The sequence below is a fragment of the Mercenaria mercenaria genome, chromosome 1 (assembly GCF_021730395.1).
Source record: "Mercenaria mercenaria strain notata chromosome 1, MADL_Memer_1, whole genome shotgun sequence".
Lineage (NCBI taxonomy): Eukaryota > Metazoa > Mollusca > Bivalvia > Venerida > Veneridae > Mercenaria > Mercenaria mercenaria.
Window position 1 is genome coordinate 59,121,212 of NC_069361.1, and position 23,774 is coordinate 59,144,985.

Below are 23,774 nucleotides of genomic sequence, written 5' to 3' on the forward strand. Positions count from 1 at the left end.
TGTCGAATCATTGAAATTTCAACATAATACACATACATTTCTTTGAGTTCCAAAGACCTTCTGTAAACTTTGACCTGCCAATCTTCATTATTTAGTGTCTTGCAGAAGTCTATGCACTGGCTATGAAAAAAATTGCCAACTCACTTTCCCTTAGTAATGGACCTTTAAGTACAATTTTAACTATAAAACCAGTTTAATTTGTGAGTAGTCCTTTTATATTCTTCATATATTATAACAACATTATTGTCTATAATATAACCAAATCTTACCTAAATATTCTCATTCAGTAAAAAGTTTTATGTGTCTAAAACCTTCTTTTGCGTTTTTCTCCACTATTTGAACAAGAGATCACAGAGTGATCTTGGCGCCCACCAATGTGCCATTTTTGAGTGTTCCAAATTTCAAGACTTATTGACTAGCTCAAGGTCAAATTGCATGTGCATGTGGTATATCGAAAGCTGTAGCTTGAGAAATTTAAAAGTAGGTCACTAAATCAATTTCAAGGACAAAGTTCTTTGTACACAAAACTATGCATGTGCATCAAGTTGAAGGTCATAGTTTGAGAAATTTGAAAGTAGTTCACTAGGTCAATCTTAAGGTCAAAGTTTATTTCGGTACACAAAACTATGCAAGTGGTCCAAATTTGAAGGCTGTAACTTGAGAAATGTGGAAGTAGGTCACTAGGTCAAAATCAAGGTCAAATTACACTTCAGAACACAAATCTATGCATGTGGCCCAAATTTAAAGCCTGTATCTTCAAAAATGTGAAAGTAGGCCACTAGGTCAATGTCAAGGTCAAAGTTTGTTTCGCATGTGGTCTTAATTTGAAGCCTGTAGCTACAGAAATGTGAAAGTAGGCCACTAGGTCAATCTTAAGGTCAAAGTTCATTTCGGTACACAAAACTATGCAAGTGGTCCAAATTTGAAGGCTGTAGCTCGAGAAATGTGAAAGTAGGTCACTAGGTCAAAATCAAGGTTAAATTTTATTTTGGAACACAGAAATATGCATGTGGTCCAAATTTGAAGCCTGTACCTTCAAAAATGTGAAAGTAGGTCACTAGGTCAATGTTAAGGTCAAATTTTGTTCTGGTACACAAAATTATGCATGTGGTCCAAATTTGAAGGCTGTAGCTTGAGAAATGTGAACGTAGGTCACTAGGTCAAAATCAAGGTCAAATTTGATTTTGGAACAGAAAACTATGCATGTGGTCCAAATTTGAAGCCTGTACCTTCAAAAATGTGAAAGTAGGTCACTAGGTCAAAATCAAGGTCAAATTTCATTTTGGAACACAAAACTATGCATGTGGTCCAAATTTGAAGCCTGTACCTCAAAAATGTGAAAGTAGGCCACTAGGTCAATGTCAAAGTCAAAGTTTTTTTCAGTGCACAAAACTATGCATGTGGTCCAAATTTGAAGGCTGTAGCTACAGAAATGTGGAAGTAGGTCACTAGGTCAAAATCAAGGTCAACTCATGTCAAGGTTCATCTTGCCACTCAAAACCATACATGTGGTCCAAATCTGAATGTTGTAGGTTACTGACAAGAAGATTTTAAAAGCTTTTCCCTATATAAGTCTGTATGAACAGGGCGGGGCCATATTTGGCCCTAGGGGGATAATTTGAACAAACTTGGTAGAGAACCACTAGATGATGCTATATTACAAATGCCAAAGCCCTAGACCTTGTGGTTTGGACAAGAAGATTTTAAAGTTTTTCCCTATATAAGTCTATGTAAACCATGTGACCCCCGGGGTGGGGCCATACTTGACCTTAGTGGGAATATTTGAACAAACTTAGTAGAAGACCATTAAATGATGTCACATACAAAATATCAAAGCCCTAGGCCCTGTGGTTTTGAACAAGAGGTTTTTCAAAGTTTTTCCCTATATAAGTCTATATAAACCATGTGACCCCCGGGGCGGGGCCATATTAAACCCCAGGGAAATAATTTGAATCATTTTGGTAGAGAACCACTAGATGATGCTTCTTACCAAATATCAAAGCCCTAGGCTCTGTGGTTTTGGACAAGAAGATTTTCAAAGATTTTCCCTATATGTAAATTATAGAAATAAACAAAGGGCCATAACTCACTAAAAAATTGTTGAACCAGTCTGATTTTCAGGGGGACACAACTAGGATACTAATTCATCATTCTAACAAAGTTTGGTCAAAACCCCCCTGGTAGTTTCTGAGGAGATGCGATAACGAGAAATTGTTAACGGACGGAAGGACGGACAGACTGACTGACGGACGGACGGACGGAAGGACGCCGGACCACGGACGCAGAGTGATTTGAATAGCCCACCATCTGATGATGGTGGGCTAAAAATGGACTTATACCGTTCTGGCTTTAACCCCTCGAAAATATCGTTGAAAAGATCCAGCAACCTATTGTCATTGCTAAACTGGCAGGCATACCAGTCTTTTAAATTTAGGGCCTGAACAATTAAGAAAACCACTGATATTCTTTGCCGATTCCCAGCTGATTTTGTTTACCATTACACCGCCGGATATGGGTACGTATAAACGCCGTACTGGACCGGCATGCAGATACATAGACTGTGTTACTTCCCTTGTCTTACAGATACGGAGCCCAGTTGACATTTTCATTTTTTGGTTTTTTTGGTGCAATTTTTGACCACAAATGTTATAAATCTAATTATATTAAAATGGGGCCATGAGGAAGCCGGAGAGTTAAAAGATCTTTAATGAAAGTTAATTTTCTGTCTGCAATAAAATTTAGGGGGCGGGGGTTAGAAGAGGGGGCAGGCGGGGATGAAAATCTAGCAATTTAATTGTCGCCTTACAGAAAAAACTTGAGTGACCTTACCTAATGAAGAATCAGGTCTAGAGGTCACAGCCACATGTTTGGCAAAGTGTAAACAAACAAATACAGAATACAAAATACTTACAGTCATACAATAAAGCTCGAACTGATGAATGAAATATATATTAGAAATGATTTTGAATTTGAAGTCATACATTGGTACACATATGTATTGTTTAATTCACATTGCACATTTATGCTGCATATACACATTTAAGCATACACATGTAGCTGAACGACTACTGACATACATTTTCACATCAGCCAATCAGAATAATTTTGTAATCTAGACCGAACTTCATTAGGGAAGTTCAAGTTTTTTCTGTAACACTGATGAAACTATAAACTAGATGTTGTTTCTCGGAGATCAGAAATATTAAAGGAATGTATCCATAGTATACATGATTGAACTGCAAGTTTTACCGTTTTACGTGAGAAATGGGTCAGTATACTTTCCCATTCTTGACTATGGTTCTTATAGTGTACCTTGGTTAGGGTATTACATGTACAGTGGCATTTTCTTTCTGGTCTGGTGCCAGTGGAATCTAGTTATACCATTACAACATATAGAGATATGAATGAGCAGAGATCACTATTCATAGACAGATAGTGAAAGGCAATAAACTGAACATGTGCAACAAAAATATACACCATATGCTTTCACTTTCATGTATAAAACTTATAGAAATATTGTACCAGGAGTAATATACAAACACTGAAGCGTGGCTTTCCACAACAAGAGATCACAGAGTGATCTTGGCGCCCACCAATGTGCCATTTTTGGGTGTTCCAAATTTCAAGACTTACTGACTAGCTCAAGGTCAAATTTCATTTCTGTACACAACACTTTGCATATGGTCCAAATTCGAAAGCTGTAGCTTGAGAAATGTGAAAGTAGGTCACTAGGTCAATGTCAAGGTCAAAGTTTGTTTCGGTACACAATCCTATGCATGTGGTCTAAATTTGAAGCCTGTAGCTACAAAAATGTGAAAGTAGGTCACTAGGTCAATCTTAAGGTCAAAGTTCATTTCGGTATACAAAACTATGCAAGTGGTCAAAATTTGAAGGCTGTAGCTTGAGAAATGTAAAAGTAGGTCACTAGGTCAAAATCAAGGTCAAATTTTATTTCGGAATACAAAACTACGCATGATGTCCAAATTTGAAGCCTGTACCTTCAAAAATGTGAAAGTAGGTCACTAGGTCAATGTAAAGGTCAAAGTTCATTCCAGTACACAAAATTATGCATGTGGTCCAAATCTGAAGGGTATAGCTTGAGAAATGTAAAAGTAGGTCACTAGGTCAAAATCAAGGTCAAATTTTATTTTGGAATACAAAACTATGCATGTGGTCCAAATTTGAAGCCTGTACCTTAAAATTGTGAAAGTAGGTCACTAGGTCAATGTAAAGGTCAAAGTTCATTTCGGTACACAAAACTATGCAAGTGGTCCAAATTTGAAGGCTGTAGCTTGAGAAATGTAAAAATAGGTCACTAGGTCAAAATCAAGGTCAAATTCTATTTCGGAATACAAAACTATGCATGGGGTCCAAATTTGAAGCCTGTATCTTCAAAAATGGGAAAGTAGGTCACTAGGTCAACGTGAAGGACAAAGTTTTTTTTGGTACACAAACCTATGCATGTGGTCCAAATTTGAAGGCTGCAGCTTGAGAAATGTGAAAGTAGGTCACTAGGTCAAAATCAAGGTCAAATTTCATTTTGAAACACGGAACTATGCATATGGTCCAAATTTGACGCCTGTACCTTCAAAAATGTGAAAGTAGGTCACTAGGTCAAAATCATGGTCAAAGTTTTTCCAGTGCACAAAACTATGCATGTGGTCCAAATCTGAAGGCTGTAGCTACAGAAATGTGAAAGTAGGTCACTAGGTCAAAATCAAGGTCAACTCATGTCAAGGTTCATCTTGCCACTCAAAAATATACATGTGGTCCAAATTTGAAGGCTGTAGGTACAGAAATGTGAAAGTAGGTCACTAGGTCAAAGTCAAGGTCAACTCATGTCAAGGTTCATCTTGCCACTCAAAAATATACATGTGGTCCAAATTTGAAGGCTGTAGCTACAGAAATGTGAAAGTAGGTCACTAGGTCAAAATCAAGGTCAACTCATGTTCAACTCATGTCAAGGTTCATCTTGCCACTCAAAAATATACATGTGGTCCAAATTTGAATGTTGTAGTTATTGGCAAGAACATTTTAAAAGCTTTTCCCTATATAAGTCTATATGAACCATGTGACCCCAGGGGTGGGGCCATTTTTGACCCTAGGGGGATAATTTGAACAAACTTGGCAGAGAACCACTAGATGATGCTACATTACAAGTATCAAAGCCTTAGGCTTTGTGGTTTGGACAAGAAGATTTTCAAAGTTTTTCCCTATATAAGTCTATGTAAACCATATGACCCCCAGGGCGGGGCCATTTTTGACCCTAGGGGTATAATTTGAACAATCTTAGTAGAAGACTACTAGATGATGTCACATACAAAATAGCAAAGCCCTAGGCCCTGTGGTTTTGGACAAGAGGTTATTCAAAGTTTTTCCCTATATAAGTCTATATAAACCATGTGACCTCCAGGGCGGGGCCATATTTGACCCCAGAGAAATAATTTGAGTCATCTTGGTAGAAGACCACTAGATAATGCTTTAAACCAAATATCAAAGCCCTAGGCTCTGTGGTTTTGGACAAGAAGGTTTTCAAAGTTTTTCCCTATATAAATCTATGTAAAATATAGAAATAAACAAAGGGCCATAACTCACTCATAAATTGTTGAACCAGTCTGATTTTCAGGGGGACACAACTAGGGTACCAACACATCATTCTGACAAAGTTTGGTCAAAATCCCCCCAGTAGTTTCTGAGGAGATGCGATAACGAGGAATTGTTAACGGACGGACGGACGGACGGAATGAAGGACGGACGGACCACGGACGCAGAGTGATTTTAATAGCCCACCATCTGATGATGGTGGGCTAATAAAACATATTCTCCATACAAGTAAGGACTGTTTCCATTGGGTGTGTTAACTAGTGGCAATGAAAGTCTGTTCAATGAAAATCTATTCAAATTTCTAGGATATGAAATCATGTTTTAATCTCATTGTCTCAAACATTCTTCATAGCAGACATTTTTCAAGCACGAGTATAAAAAGCACTGATCTCTACAGCAGCAAAACATGCACATGCACAATTTTAAGTGAGGGCAAATGGCATTTAGCTAACTGGCATAAGTTGTAACAAAATGTTTACATTTAAAGCAGCATGCCTCTAGATTTGGCTAAAAATAATCTTTCTTTCAAATTGAAGTTTGGTCTTATTATGAACATTAGAATATGAATTTTCGTTTCTAAAATATTTTAAAAGTTCCAAATCAAGAACAAGAGGACCATGATGGTCCTGAATCGCTCACCTATCCCCACATGACCCAGTGTTGAACTGAGTATGACGTCGTTTTTTCTATTATTTGACAAAGTGACCTAGTTTTTGAGCATATGTGAGCTAGATATCATCAAGATAAAAAATTCTGACCAATTTTCATGAAGATCCATTGAAAAATATGACCTCTAGAGAGGTCACAAGGTTTTTCTATTATTTGACCTAATGACCTAGTTTTTGAAGGCACGTGACCCACTTTTAACCTTTAGCGTGCTAGGTAAATTGTCGTCTGCTGGAAATGTCGTCTGCTAAAATTGTTAAGTTCATTCAATTTGCTCCAAAATTGGAAGAAATATTGTCAGAGTAGCAAACAGCTTGGAACCTGATCAGACGCCGATTTAATCGGCGTCTGATCTGGTTCCAAGCTGTTTGCAAAGGCTGTTAAATTCGCCTGCAGCAGGCTAAGGGTTAAACTTGACCTAGATATCATCAAGGTGAACAATCTCACCAGTTTTCATGAAGATCTTAAGAAAAATATGGCCTCTAGAGAGGTCACAAGGTTTTTCTATTTTTCAACCTACTGACATAGTTTTTGACCGCACATGACCCAGTTACGAACTTGACCTAGATATCATCAAGCTGAACATTCTCATTAATTTTCATGAAGATCCATTGAGAAATATGGCCTCTAGAAAGGTCACAAGGGTTTTCTATTTTTCGACCTACTGACCTAGTTTTTGACCGCACATGACCAAGTTTCGAACCTGACCTAGATATCATCAAGGATAACATTCTGACCAATTTTCATAAAGATCCTATGAAAAATATGGCCTCTAGAGAGGTCACAATTTTTTTTCTGTTTTCAGACCTACTGACCTAGTTTTTGACCCCACGTGACCCAGTTTCAAACTTGATCTAGAGATCATCAAGGTGAACATTCTGACCAATTTCTATGAAGATCCATTGAGAAATATGGCCTCTAGAGAGGTCACAAGGTTTTTCTATTTTTAGACCTACTGACCTAGTTTTTGACACCACGTGACCCAGTTTCGAACTTGACCTAGATATCATCTAGGTAAACATTCTGACCAATATTCATGAAGATCTCTTGAAAAATATGGCCTCTAGAGAGGTCACAAGGTTTTTTCTATTTTTAGATCTACTGACCTAGTTTTTGACCCAACGTGACCCAGTTTCGAACTTGACCTAGATATCATCAAGATGAACATTCTGACCAATTTTCATGAAGATCCATTGAGAAATATGGCCTCTAGAGAGGTCACAAGGTTTTTCTATTTTTAGACCTATTGACCTAGTTTTTGACCCCACGTGACCCAGTTTCAAACTTGACCTAGATATCATCAAGGTGAACATTCTGATTAATATTCATGAAGATCTCTTGAAAAAAATAGCCTCTAGAGAGGTCACAAGGTTTTTCTATTTTTAGATCTACTGACCTAGTTTTTGACCCGACGTGACCCAGTTTCGAACTTGACCTAAACATCACCAAGATGAACATTCTGACCAATTTTCATGAAGATCCATTGAGAAATATGGCCTCTAGAGAGGTCATAAGGTTTTTTTATTTTTAGACCTACTGACCTAGTTTTTGACCCCACGTGACCAAGTTTCGAACTTGACCTAGATATCATCAAGATGAACATTCTGACCAACTTTCATAAAGATCCCATGAAAAATATGACCTCTAGAGTGGTCACAAGCAAAAGTTTACGGATGGACGAACGGACGACGGACGCCACGCGATCACAAAAGCTCACCTTGTCACTTCGTGACAGGTGAGCTAAAAAAAGATGACCGCATCGGGAATCATACCCCGGACCGCCGCGGCAATAAAGACATTTTCCCGTCGTCGTAACCAATAGCGCTATAGCTGAAGTAGTGAATAATGACTTCGAAATATAGATATTTAAAATCGAGATAGTTTACATGGAGTAAAAGCACGACAAATGCTTTTCGAATTTCATCATAAAAAGTAGTAACAAGAGATCACAGAGTGATCTTGGCGCCCACCAATGTGCCATTTTTGAGTGTTTCAAATTTCAAGACTTAATGACTAGCTCAAGGTCAAATTTCATTTCCGTACACAACACTGTGCATGTGGTCCAAATTCGAAAGATGTAGCTTGAGAAATGTGAAAGTAGGTCACTAGATCAATTTCAAGGACAAAGTTCTTTGTACACAAAACTATGCATGTGCATCAAGTTTGAAGGCTGTAGTTTGAGAAATTTGAAAGTAGGTCACTAGGTCAATCTTAAGGTCAAAGTTTATTTCGGTACACAAAACTATGCAAGTGGTCCAAATTTGAAGGCTGTAGCTTGAGAAATGTGAAAGTAGGTCACTAGGTCAAAATCAAGGTCAAATTTCACTTCACAACACAAATCTATGCATGTGGTCCAAATTTGAAGCCTGTATCTTCAAAAATGTGAAAGTAGGTCACTAGGTCAATGTCAAGGTCAAAGTTTGTTTTGGTACACATTCCTAAGCATGTGGTCTAAATTTGAAGCCTGTAGCTACAGAAATGTGAAAGTAGGTCACTAGGTCAATCTTAAGGTCAAAGTTCATTTCGGTATACAAAACTATGCAAGTGGTCCAAATTTGAAGGCTGTAGCTTGAGAAATGTGAAAGTAGGTCACTAGATCAAAATCAAGGTCAAATTTTATTTCGAAATACAGAACTATGCATGTGGTCCAAATTTGAAGCCTGTACCTTCAAAAATGTGAAAGTAGGTCACTAGGTCAATGTAAAGGTCAAAGTTTGTTTCGGTACACAAAACCATGCATGTGGTCCAAATTTGAAGGCTGTAGCTTGAGAAATGTGGAAGTAGGTCACTAGGTCAAAATCAAGGTCAAATTGTATTTCGGAATACAGAACTATGCATGTGGTCCAAATTTGAAGCCTGTACCTTCAAAAATGTGAAAGTAGGTAACTAGGTCAATGTAAAGGTCAAAGTTTGTTTCGGTACACAAAACCATGCATGTGGTCCAAATTTGAAGGCTGTAGCTTGAGAAATGTGAAAGTAGGTCACTGGGTCAAAATCAAGGTCAAATTTCATTTCGGAACACGAAACTATGCATGTGGTCCAAATTTGAAGCTTGTACCTTCAAAAATGTGAAAGTAGGTCACTAGGTCAATGTCAAGGTCAAAGTTTTTTTCAGTGCACAAAACTATGCATGTGGTCCAAATTTGAAGGTTGTAGCTACAGAAATGTGAAAGTAGGTCACTAGGTCAAAATCAAGGTCAACTCATGTCAAGGTTCATCTTGCCACTCAAAACCATACATGTGGTCCAAATTTGAATGTTGTAGGTTATTGACAAGAAGTTTTTAAAAGCTTTTCTCTATATATGTCTATATGAACCATGTGACTCCCAGGGCGGGGCCATATTTGACCCTAGGGGGATAATTTTAACAAACTTGGTAGAGAACCACTAGATGGTGCTACATTACAAATATCAAAGCCCTAGGCTTTGTGGTTTGGACAAGAAGATTTTCAAAGTTTTTCTCTATATAAGTCTATGTTAACCATGTGACCCCCGGGGCGGGGCCATATTTGACCCTAGGGGGATAATTTGAACAAACTTAGTAGAAGACCACTAGATGATGTCACATACAAAATATCAAAGCCCTAGGCCCTGTGGTTTTGGACAAGAGGTTTTTCCAAGTTTTTCCCTATATAAGTCTATATAAACCATGTGACCCCCGGGGCGGGGCCATAATAGACCCATGGGAAATAATTTGAATCTTCTTGGTAGAGGACCACTAGATGATGCTTCATACCAAATATCAAAGCCCTAGGCTCTGTGATTTTGGACAAGAAGATTTTTAAAGTTTTTCCCTATATAAATCTATGTAAATTATAGAAATAAACAAAGGGCCATAACTTACTAAAAAATTGTTGAACCAGTCTGATTTTCAGGGGGACACAACTAGGGTACCAATACATTATTCTGACAAAGTTTGGTCAAAATCCCCCTGGTAGTTTCTGAGGAGATGCGATAACAAGAAATTGTTAACGGAAGGACGGACGGACGGACGGACGGAAGGACGCCGGACCACGGACGCAGAGTGATTTGAATAGCCCACCATCTGATGATGGTGGGCTAAAAACAGCAAATTCTCATGTGTTTCCGTAACATAAAGTTTGTCAGTAATTAAGTTTTAATGCCTTCTTAAGAAATATAGCATTTATTTCAAGATAGCTTAAAAAAAATAATTTTTTTTTGTTGTCGAACGATCTGGAGGCATGCTACTTTAAAATCAATTAAAAACATTACTTCTAAATATAATATACACAGAGAATTTTCAATACTGGTGTTCAAGTAATTGGTTCAGCTTTTCTTCTACAGAATTAGTTCCCCCCGTAAGAAATCAAGTTCTAATTAAGTTTTGTAATAACACGAGCTGTCGGTAAGACAGCCAAGCTTGACTATTCGAAATATTGTCACAGAAGCAGGGAATTATTACCCAAAATGTTAAATATCAAAAGAGTTTTAAGTTCAAAACGGGACATAATTTGACCAAAATGCATATCAGAGTTATGGGACTTGATGCTATCAACTAGTTTAATAACCCCGAAGAAACATGTTAAGTTTCAATTCCATATCTGCATTAGTTTTGGAGATAGTAACTTGCATGTAAAACTTTAACCAGAAGTTATGGAACTTGACCCAGTGAGGTTGGTAACTGACCTAGAAAAAGAATAAATAAGTTTCAAAGCTATATGCCTTTTGGTAATAGCTGTATGTACTTGCACGCAAAACTTTAACCAGGATTTTCTAAGTCCAAAAGGGGGCATAATTTGTCCAAAATACATGTCAGAGTTATGGGACTTGATTCTATCAACTGGTTTTATAACCCCGAAGACACATGTGAAGTTTCAATTTAATATCTGCATTAGTTTTGGAGATAGTAACTTGCATGTAAAACTTTAACCAGGATTTTCTAAGTCCAAAAGGGGGCATAATTTGCTCAAAATACATGTCAGAGTTATGAAACTTGGCCCAGTGAGGTAGGTAATTGATCTAGAAAAAGAAAAAATAAGTTTCAAATCAATATGCCTTTTAGTAATAGCTGTATGTACTTGCACGCAAAACTTTAACCAGAATTTTCTAAGTCCAAAAGGGGACATAATTTGGTCAAAATACATGTCAGAGTTATGGGACTTGACCCATTGAGGTAGGTAATTGATCTAGAAAAAGAAAAAATAAGTTTCAAATCTATATGCCTTTTAGTAATAGCTGTATGTACTTGCGCGCAAAACTTTAACCAAAATTTTCTAAGTACAAAAGGGGGCATAATTTGGCCAAAATGAAGGTCAGAGTTATGGGACTTGGTGCTATCAACTAGTTTTATAACCCCGAAGAAACATGTGAAGTTTCAATTCAATATCTGCATTAGTTTTGGAGATAGTAACTTGCATGTAAAACTTTAACCAGAATTTTCTAAGTCCAAAAGGGGGCATAATTTGCTCAAAATACATGTTAGAGTTATGGAACTTGACCCAGTGAGTTTGGAATTGACCTAGAAAAAGAATAAATAAGTTTCAAAGCTATATGCCTTTAAATGATAGCTGTATGTACTTGCATGCAAAAACTAAACCAAGGTTTGACGCCGACGCCGACGCCAGGGTGAGTAGAATAGCTAGACTATTCTTCGAATAGTCGAGCTAAAAATACCAGTAACTTGCAAACATGAGATAGCTGCATTCAGTCTACTTAGGTTAATACAATGCCACATCTAATTGAGTAAACATGTTCATTGACCAAAACCAATTTTGCTTTAATCTGTGTATGAAGTTTTGCCACATAGATTAGCCCAAATTGCTACAATTTATTCCAAATAATGATAGCTCTTACTATATATCAGTCGATATGATGTGTCATTAACAAGAATCAAAATGAACTTCACTTCTGGTAAGATCAACTTCCATTGAACATCTTTAAAGCATATGATCAAATTACCTTGAACTCCTGGGACTCTTTAATGCTGATCTGGATTTTTGTCAGATCACCAAGCCTTGGTTTACCCAGTTCTTGCAACTGCTCATCCTCAGTGCTGTTGATAATAGCGCCGGAATCTGCATCAGGAGACTTGCCCTTGCCTGCAGAAATATATATATATATACATAGAGCATATAGTAAATCATACAATGAACTTGCCATTTTCCTGCAGGAATATACATACAAACATTGAGCATAAGTAAATCATAAACAGGGCTCGACAAACCACTTGTCTGCTCCTAAATATGAGTAGAAATCCGCTCTGGGCGAGTGGAACATGCTGTAGCACTCGTCCTGCAGGACGAGTGCAATTTTTGACCACAAATGTTATAAATCTAATTATATTAAAATGGGGCCATGAGGACGCCGGAGAGTTAAAAGATCTTTAATGAAAGTTGATTTCCTGTCTGCAAGTCTAAAATCTGCCAAACTCCATTATGGTACTGCATTATGATCGCAAAAGCTAGACACTTGATAGACATGAACCAGATTCCGGTATGTACAGTTTTTAATGGACTTTAAAAAAGACACTATCTATAACACATGACTATCAGGATAAGTACCAAATTGTAGCAGGACAAGTGAAAATTCTAGGCACTCGTCCTACAGAATGAGTTGCTTTCAAAGAATTTGTCGAGCCCTTATAAACTGGACTTGCCCTTGCCTGCAGGAATATACATACACACATAAGTAAATAATAGACTGCACTTGCCCTTGCCTGCAGGAATATACATGCACACAAAGAGCATGCAGTAAGTCATAAAACTGCCCTTGCCCTTTACCTGAAGGAATATACATACACACATTGAGCATAAGAAAATCAAAAACAGCACTTGCCTTTTGTCTGCATGGATATACATGCACACAAAGACCATACAGTAAATCATACACTGAACTTGCCCTTTGCCTGCATGGATATACATACAGACAAAGACCATACAGTAAATCATACACTGGACTTGCCCTTTGCCTGCATCGATAAATATACACACATTGACCACACAGTAAATCATACACTGGACTTGCCCTTTGCCTGCATGGATAAATATACACACAAAGACCATACAATAAATCATACACTGGATTTGCCCTTTGCCTGCATCGATATACATACACACATCGAGCATACAGTAAATCATACACTGGACTTGCCCTTTGCCTGCATGGATATACAACATCGAGCATACTGGATTTGCCCTTTGCCTGCATCGATCATAACATACGGTAAATCATACACTGGACTTGCCCTTTGGCTGCAGAAATATACATACACACATTGAGCATACAGTAAATCATACACTGGAATTGCCCTTTGCCTACATCGATATACATACACATATCCTGCATACAGTAAATCATAAACTGGACTTGCCCTTTTCCTGCAAGAATATTCATACACACCATCAAGCATACAGTAAGTCATAAACTGAACTTGCCCTTTTCCTACAGGAATATACATACACACATCGAGCATACCGTAAGTCATAAACTGCCCTTGCCCTTTCCTGCAAGAATATACATACACACATCAAGCATACAGTAAGTCATAAACTGGACTTGCCCTTTGCCTGCATGGATAAATATACACACATTGACCACACAGTAAATCATACACGGGACTTGCCCTTCGCCTGCATGGATAAATATACACACAAAGACCATACAGTACATCATACACTGGATTTGCCCTTTGCCTGCATCGATATACATAAACACATCGAGCATACAGTAAATCATACACTGGATTTGCCCTTTGCCTGCAGGAATATACATGCACACAAAGAGCATGCAGTAAGTCATAAAACTGCCCTTGCCCTTCACCTGAAGGAATATACATAAGTAAATAATAAACTGCACTTGCCCTTGCCTGCAGGAATATACATGCACACAAAGAGCATGCAGTAAGTCATAAAACTGCCCTTGCCCTTTACCTGAAGGAATATACAGGGTTGAACGCAATACTGTCGTAAGTCCTTCTTTATTTAATAGGAGTTACTACAGTATTGCGTTCATCTCTCGAACTGTCATTGAGCATAAGAAAATCAAAAACAGCACTTGCCTTTTATCTGCATCGATATACATACACACATTGAGCATACAGTAAATCATACACTAGACTTGCCCTTTGCTTCCAGCAATATACATCCATACAAAGACCATACAGTAAATCATACACTGTACTTGCCCTTTGCCTGCATGGATAAATATACACACATTGACCACACAGTAAATCATACACTGGACTTGCCCTTTGCCTGCATGGATAAATATACACACAAAGACCATACAGTAAATCATACACTGGACTTGCCCTTTGCCTGCATGGATAAATATACACACATTGACCACACAGTAAATCATAAACTGGACTTGCCCTTTGCCTACATGGATAAATATACACACAAAGACCATACAGTAAATCATACACTGGATTTGCCCTTTGCCTGCATCGATATACAGACACACATCGAGCATACAGTAAATCATACACTGGACTTGCCCTTTGCCTGCATGGATATACAACATCGAGCATACTGGATTTGCCCTTTGCCTGCATCGATATACATACACACATCAAACATACGGTAAATCATACACTGGACTTGCCCTTTGCCTGCAGAAATATACATACACACATTGAGCATACAGTAAATCATACACTGGAATTGCCCTTTGCCTACATTGATATACATACACATATCCTGCATACAGTAAATCATAAACTGGACTTGCCCTTTTCTTGCAAGAGTATACATACACACATCAAGCATACAGTAAGTCATAAACTGGACTTGCCCTTTTCCTGCAGGAATATACATACACATCGAGCATACCGTAAGTCATAAACTGCCCTTGCCCTTTCCTGCAAGAATATACATACACACATCAAGCATACAGTAAGTCATAAACTGGATTTGCCCTTTTCCTGCAGGAATATACATACACACATCAAGCATACAGTAAGTCATAAACTGCACTTGCCCTTTCCTGCAAGAATATAGATACACACATCAAGCATACAGTAAGTCATAAACTGGACTTGCCCTTTTCCTGCAAGAATATACATACACACATCAAGCATACAGTAAGTCATAAACTGGACTTGCCCTTTTCCTGCAGGAATGTACATACACACATCAAGCATACAGTAAGTCATAAACTGCCCTTGCCCTTTCCTGCAAGAATATACATACACACATCAAGCATACAGTAAATCATAAACTGCCCTTGCCCTTTCCTGCAAGAATATACATACACACATCAAGCATACAGTAAGTCATAAACTGGACTTGCCCTTTTCCTGCAGGAATATACATACACACATCGAGCGTACAGTAAGCCATAAACTGCCCTTGCCCTTTCCTGCAAGAATATACATACACACATCAAGCATACAGTAAGTCATAAACTGCCCTTGCCCTTTCCTGCAAGAATATACATACACACATTGAGCATACAGTAAGTCATAAACTGGACTTGCCCTTTTCCTGCAGGAATATACATACACACAGAGCATACAGTAAGTCATAAACTGCACTTGCCCTTTTCCTGCAGGAATATACATACACACATCGAGCGTACAGTAAGTCATAAACTGCCCTTGCCCTTTTCCTGCAGGAATATACATACACACTTCAAGCGTACAGTAAGTCATAAACTGGACTTGCCCTTTTCCTGCAGGAATATACATACACACATCAAGCATACAGTAAGTCATAAACTGGACTTGCCCTTTTCCTGCATATACATACAGACATCTAGCATACAGTAAGTCATAAACTGTCCTTTCCTGCAAGAATATACTTAAATATATAGCGCTTTGGTAAGTCAAAAACTGCATCTGCCCTTGCCTGCAGGAATATACATACCCACAGAGACAATATTAAATCATCAACAGAAATACAATCTGAAAGATCTTTCTTATGTGTTTGAATGTCATTAGTAACTTTTTCATCAGTCTAAAATCAATGTTATTACTGGGAAAGACTAAGTCTGACTTACCTAGAAAGTTTTGCTATTGTTTTTTTACAAGTAAGTTGTTACTGTCCTGATGAAATTGTATATATAGTCATGCACACTGCAGTCAAAGCATAGAATTAACAAGCAAATTTAGTAAATTGGTATCCCCCATCGAACGGGATAAAGGTTTACCCTTGAAGAAGCATTCTCTGCCCAATAAAGCACTTAAATGCAATGAATTTCAGACTTTTTGAAAGCTACTCATTCTTAATTGTTGAATGAAAACTGTTTTTCTATATTTAGTAACAACGACCTTGACCAAAGCTACCTAAAAGTGAAACAAAACAAGAGGGTCACAGACACTAAAACGCCCATCTATGTAAAAGGCTTCAAGTGTGTTTCTTTAACATAATGGTACAAGAACAGAGTTAGGTTATATAAATATCAAGGCTCTAGCTATTATGGATTCAGAGAAGATATTCAAAGTTCCTTTTACATTAGCCTATATTATATACACATCACATATATATATATGTGATATGGGGCATGGCCATTTTTGAACATAGGGCAATAATTTGAACAATTACGAGACAGTAAAACCCCAATATCACACCTCAAATATCAAAGCTCTAGCTACTACGGGTTCAGATAATGAGATTTTCAAAGTTTCTTACATATAATGTGGCGACCTTGTGAGTACTATCAAATTTTCGGGCGTTGGCATATATTGACCCCAGGGTCATGATTTGAACAATCTTGGTAGAGAACCACTAGAGCATGCCACATACTAAATATCTAAGCTCTGAACCCTATGGTTTAATACAAGAATTTTTTTAAAGGTTTTTCCCTGTACAAGCCTATTTAAACCATGTGCCCCGGGGTGGGCCATTTTTAACCCCAGGGGGATAATTTGAACTTGGTAATGGACTACTATATGATGCTACATACCAAATATCAAAACCCTAAGCTATGTGATTTTGTACAAGAAGATTTTCAAATTTTTCCCCATAGAAGTCTATATAAAACATGTGACCCCAAGGATGGGACCATATTTGACCCCCAGGGAGATAATTTGAACAATCTTGATGAAAGACTACTATATGATGCTACATACTAAACATCAAAGCCCTAGGCCATGTGGTTTTGTACAAGATTTTCAAAGTTTCCCCCTATATAAGTCTATATATTATAAACCAAGTGACCAACAAGAGTTCTGTACGGAATTCAATTCTTTGAACAATTTTTGAAAGAAGACCATTGGAGGAACATCCCTGTGAAGTTTCATCAAAATTGACCTGGTGGTTTAGAAGATGTTGTTTAAAAGAAAATGTTGACGGACGACAAACACCTGACTGACCACAATAGCTCACCCTTTGTGTTCAGCTGAGCTAATAATTGCAAAGAGCTATAAATCTTGTCTTCCTAAACCAATCTAAATGAAACTTTGAGGGCTGCATTGCCTTATAGCAGTTCACAATTCATTCATGTTTTACTGAAATCCATTGAACCATGTCTGAGATATGATTCCGGACAGACAGCAAAATTTTAATGGACTATTTATGTACTATATAATACAAGTTCAAAGGGCCATAAATCTGGTCTTCCTCAACTAATCTGAATGAAACTTGTAGGGCCTAGTAAACATTTCTACCATGTTTTGTTGAAATCCTTCTGGATAAAAAATGGAATAAAACGCTATATAATATATGTATAAAGGGCCATAACTCTCGTCTTATTCAAGCAAACTGACCTTAACTTGCAGGGCGGCATTTTCCTACAGCAGTTAACATTTCTACCATGTTTGATCTAAATACTCCAAACCATGCCATAGATATAGTTTCAGATGGACAGACAGACAGACAACGCCAAAACTAGATCCCTCCCCCATTTGGCGGGGGATAATAAACTTGCAACTTCCTTCTTGCAGTCACAATGCTTTTGGGTGGGGCATGTATTACAGTAAGTACAGTATAACCTATCATAACAACATCTCTAAGAGCACAATTCCAATTAAAGAGGAAAACCAGTTTACAACAAATATGTGTTTTATCTTCTTCATTCATTAGGTGTTTACTCCAGAGATGTTTCACTATAATAGCAAGACTTAGTGTTGTATAGAATACTGATGAAAATATCATAACTGCAAATATGCATATATGAAAGATTACAAGAGGTTTATGATAAATATATATAAATATGCTTGAATTATTCATAAACATGGTCCTATCCAGAATGGTATTGTCCGTAAGTATTGACCTGGCACTCATGAATATTCCGTATATTTCCGTAAATTAATTTTCGGTGTCCGAACATAAATAGCGATATAACTAAATATTACATATCGTTCTTAATTGATAAACTGTCACATGCGCAGGTAGTTGTACGGACAAAGCGTTTACCTGTCAATACCACAATATCAGGATTGTGGGTTCGAGTCCTACGTCTAGCCATACCTTTTTTTTTCTCAAATTTTATATGCAGACTTACTACTCATTTGATCAAACGTATCTTGATGTTTATGGTTCCTTTATTAAGAGTAATCATATTTTTCCCATTAAAAAAGTGAAATAAAATTGTTTTAAAAGTATCTTAGATAAAAAAGACAAACCTGTCGCCAGCGTTCCAAAAAAAAAGTACAAGAGAAAACAACTAAAATTCATAAAATATGATACATAAAATAATATAAACGATAACATTACAGTAGAATAATTAAAAAAAAAGAGATCTATTCAGTAAGTGATTTCGAACCCGTGGTAACGTGCATGGAAGTCAGACACCTTACCTCTACGCCAGCGTGTCATCGATTAGCTTTACATGTTACTTTAGTAATATGGATACTTTCAGGATACTAATATTGCGTAATTTAACGAAAACATCCGAAAATATTTGCGAAGATTAATGAGTGCCAGGTCAATACTTACGGACAATAACTGTCATATCAGTAAAGAATACAATTATTACCTACAACAAACTGGAAGTTAGTGGTTCAGTCCATATTTGAGGCAGAGATGAGCATGACCTAAGACCAATAACAATTGACTACAGAACAAAAAGTGTCTTTTTAACAACAAACAAGTCTATGTCAAAGTGCCAAGCAGACTGTTTCTCCTGGCCTTATTTCTGCAAGAGCTCACAACTCCATGTTAAATCTTGTTAAACAAGAGGGTCAGGATGACCCTATATTGCTCACCTGTTAAACTTGGCCTTGGAATCATCAAGATAAACATTCTGACCAAGTTTCATGAAAATAGGATTAACAAGCTTTTCCTTTGATTTGAGAGGTGACCTAGTTTTTGACCCCACATTACCCAGTTTTAAACTTGGGTTGTCTTGGCCTAGGAATCATCAAGATAAACATTCTGACCAACTTTCATGAAGATAGGATCATAAATATGGCCCCTAAAGTGTTAACAAGCTTTTCCTTTGATTTGAGCAGGTGACCTAGTTTTTTACCCCACATGACCCAGGTCTAATCTGGCCTAGAAATCATCAGAACAAACATTCTGGCCAAGTTTCATGAAGATAGGGTCATAAATGTGGCCTCAAGAGTGTTAACAAGCTTTTCTTTTGATTTGACCTGGTGACCTAGTTTTTCACCCTAAATGACCCAGTTTCCAATTTGGCCCAGAGATCATCAAGATAAACATTCTGTACAAGTTTTATCAAATCAAAGCATAAACGAAACCTCTATATGGCTGAAAGGGCAAAAATAGAAAATTTTGCCCCTTTCAGGCATGTGTAGTGAAAATCAAATGTAAAATGTCACTTCTATCGTGTTCACAAGGTAAAAATAAACAAATTTTGGCTCTTTCAGGGGTCAATCAGGGGCTGTAACTCAAGAATCCAAGATCTATTGTTGCTAAAGATATTTTGCAAATTTGTATCAAATCAAACCATAAATGAAATCTCTACATGGCTGCAAAAGCCAAAATAGGAAATTTTGGCCCTTAAAGAGCCATAACTCTGGAACCCATGATGGGATCTGGCCAGAGATATTATGCCAATACAAGTTGTGTGCAAGTTTGATGATTTAAGTTGATTACAAATGTGGTCTATCGTGTACACAAGCCAAAATAGCAAATGTTGGCCCTTTAAGGGGCCATAACTCTAGAACCCATGATGGGGTCTGGCCAGTTTTCGAAAGGAATCAAGATATTATACCAATACAAGTTGTGTGCAAGTTTGATTAAAACAGATTGCAAAATGTGGTCTCTATCATGTTCATAAGAGATTGTGCACGGACGAAGGACAAAGGGCGATCGCAAAAGGTCAAAGAAACTTAAAAAGACTATATAGACATATTCTACAGTCCTAAATAACTGTCTGGTTTAAACAGAATAACATACCATCCCAAAAACATAATTTCTCAGAAGTATTAAGAATAAGAAGGAATGTTTCATAAAAACAAGAGGACCATGATGGTCCCGAATCGCTCACCTGTCCCCACATGAACTGAGTATGACGTCGTTTTTTCTATTATTTGACACAGTGACCTAGTTTTTGAGCTCATGTGACCTAGTTCTGAACTTGACCTAGATATCATCAAGATAAAAATTCTGACCAATTTTCATGAAGATCCATTGAAAACTATGGCCTCTAGAGAGGTCACAAGGTTTTTCTATTATTTGATATAATGACCTAGTTTTTGAAGGCATGTGACCCAGTTTTGTACTTGAACTAGATATCATCAAGGTGAACATTCTGACCAATTTTCATGAAGATCTCAAGAAAAATATTGCCTCCAGAGAGGTCACAAGGTTTTTCTATTTTTAGACCTACTGACCTGTTTTTGTCCGCACGTGACCCAGTTTCAAACTTGACCTAGATATCATCAAGGTGAACATTCTCACCAATTTTCATAAAGATCCATTGAAAAATATGGCCTCTAGAGAGGTCACAAGGTTTTTCTATGTTTAGACCTAGTGACCTAGTTTTTGGCCGCAGTTGACCCGGTTTCAAACTTGACCTAGATATCATTAAGATGAACATTCAGACCAACTTTCATACAGATCCCATGAAAAATATGGCCTCTAGAGTGGTCACAAGGTTTTTCTATTATTTGACCTACTGACCTAGTTTTTGATCGCATGTGACCCAGTTTCAAAACCTGACCTAGATATTATCAAGATGAACATTCTGACCAATTTTCATGCAGATCCCATGAAAAATATGACCTCTACAGAAGTCACAAGGTTTTTCTATTATTTGACCTACTGACCTAGTTTTTGACCCCACGTGACCCAGTTTCAAACTTGACCTAGATATCATCAAGATGAACATTCTGACCAATTTTCATGCAGATCCCATGAAAAATATGACCTCTAGAGAGGTCACAAGGTTTTTCTATTATCTGACCTTATGACCTAGTTTTGGACCGAATGTGACCCAGTTTCAAACTAGACTTAGATATCATCAAGGTGAACATCCTCACAATTTTCATGAAGATCCATTGAAAACTATGGCCTCTAGGGAGGTCACAAGGATTTTCTATTTTTAGACCTACTGACCTAGTTTTGGACCGCAGTTGACCCAGTTTTGAACTTGATCTAGATATCATCAAGATGAACATTCTGACCAATTTTCATGCAGATCCCATGAAAAATATGGCCTCTACAGAGGTCACAAGGTTTTTCTATTATTTGACTTACTGACTTAGTTTTGGACCAGATGTGACACAGTTTCGAACTTGACCTAGATATCATCAAGATGAACATTCTGACAAATTTTCATGCAGATCCCATGAAAAATATGAACTCTAGAGAGGTCACAAGAATTTTCTATTATTTGACCTACTGACCTAGTTTTTTACCGCAGCTGACCCAGTTTCGAACTTGACCTAGATATCATCAAGATGAACATTCTGACCAATTTTCATGCAGTTCCCATGAAAAATACAGCCTCTACAGAGGTCACAAGGTTTTTCTATTTTTTGACCTACTGACATAGTTTTGGACCGAATGTGACCCAGTTTCGAACTTGGCCTAGATAACATCAATATGAACATTCTGACCAATTTTCATGCAGATCCCATGAAAAATTTGACCTCTAGCGAGGTCACAAGGATTTTCTATTATTTGACCTACTGAACGCAGTTGACCCAGTTTCAAACCTGGCCTAGATATCATCAAGATGAACATTCTCACCAACTTTCATAAAGATCCCACGAAAAATGTGACCTCTAGAGTGGTCACAAGCAAAAGTTTACGCACGGACGACGGACGCTGTGCGATCACAAAAGCTCACCTTGTCACTATGTGACAGGTGAGCTAAAAACACCAAATAAAAGACAAGAGATCACAGAGTGATCTTGGCACCCACCCTTTTTTTAGCCATTTTTTAATGTTCCAAATTTCAAGACTAGCTCAAGGTCAAATTTCATTTCGGTACACAACACTGTGCATGTGGTTCATGCATGTGGTCTAAATTTGAAAGCTGCAGCCTGAGAAATGTGAAAGTAGGTCACTAGATCAATTTCAAGGTCAAAGTTCATTTCGGTACACAAAACTATGCATGTGCTTCTAATTTGGAGGCTGTAGCTTGAGAAATGTGAAAGCAGATACTAGGCAAAAATCAATGTCAATTTTCAATTCAGAACACAACAAGAGATCACAGAGTGATCTTGGCGCCCACCAATGTGCCATTTTTGAGTGTTCCAAATTTCAAGACTTACTGACTAGCTCAAGGTCAAATTTCATTTCCGTACACAACACTGTGCATGTGGTCCAAATTCGAAAGCTGTAGCTTGAGAAATGTGAAAGTAGGTCACTAGATCAATTTCAAGGACGAAATGTGAAAGAAGGTCACTAGGTCAAAATCAAGGTAAAATTACACTTCAGAACACAAATTTATGCATGTGGTCCAAATTTAAAGCCTGTACCTTCAAAAATGTGAAAGTAGATCACTAGGTCAATATCAAGGTCAAAGTTTGTTTCGGTACACAATCCTATGCATGTGGTCTAAATTTGAAGCCTGTAGCTACAGAAATGTGAAAGTAGGTCACTAGGTCAATCTTAAGGTCAAAGTTCATTTCGGTACATAAAACTATGCAAGTGGTCCGAATCTGAAGGCTGTAGCTCGAGAAATGTGAAAGTAGGTCACTAGGTCAAAATCAAGGTCAAATCTTATTTCGTAACACAGAACTATGCATGTGTTCCAAATTTGAAGCCTGTACCTTCAAAAATGTGGAAGTAGGTCACTAGGTCAATGTAAAGGTCAAAGTTTGTTTCGGTACACAAAACTATGCATGTGATCCAAATTTGAAGGCTGTAGCTTGAGAAATGTGAAAGTAGGTCACTAGGTCAAAGTCAAGGTCAAAGTTTTTTTCAGTGCACAAAACTATGCATGTGGTCCAAATTTGAAGGTTGAAGCTACAGAAATGTGAAAGTAGGTCACTAGGTCAAAGTCAAGGTCAAAGTTTTTTTCAGTGCACAAAACTATGCATGTGGTCCAAATTTGAAGGTTGAAGCTACAGAAATGTGAAAGTAGGTCACTAGGTCAAAATCAAGGTCAACTCATGTCAAGGTTCATCTTGCCACTCAAAACCATACATGTGGTCCAAATCTGAATGTTGTAGGTTATTGACAAGAA

At 37.5% G+C, this 23,774-nt stretch overlaps 1 protein-coding gene across 3 annotated transcripts in view; it reads right to left on the reverse strand.

Moving 5' to 3' along the window:
- Positions 1 to 23,774, reverse strand: part of LOC123536394 (sodium/calcium exchanger 1-like) — a 412,525-nt gene that overhangs the window by 172,170 nt on the left and 216,581 nt on the right. For all 3 annotated transcript variants that reach the window (XM_045319573.2, XM_045319564.2, XM_045319556.2), the window contains one exon: positions 12,189 to 12,328. In XM_045319573.2, coding sequence (XP_045175508.1) covers positions 12,189 to 12,328 — 140 coding nt within the window. The remainder of the gene's footprint in view (positions 1 to 12,188; positions 12,329 to 23,774) is intronic.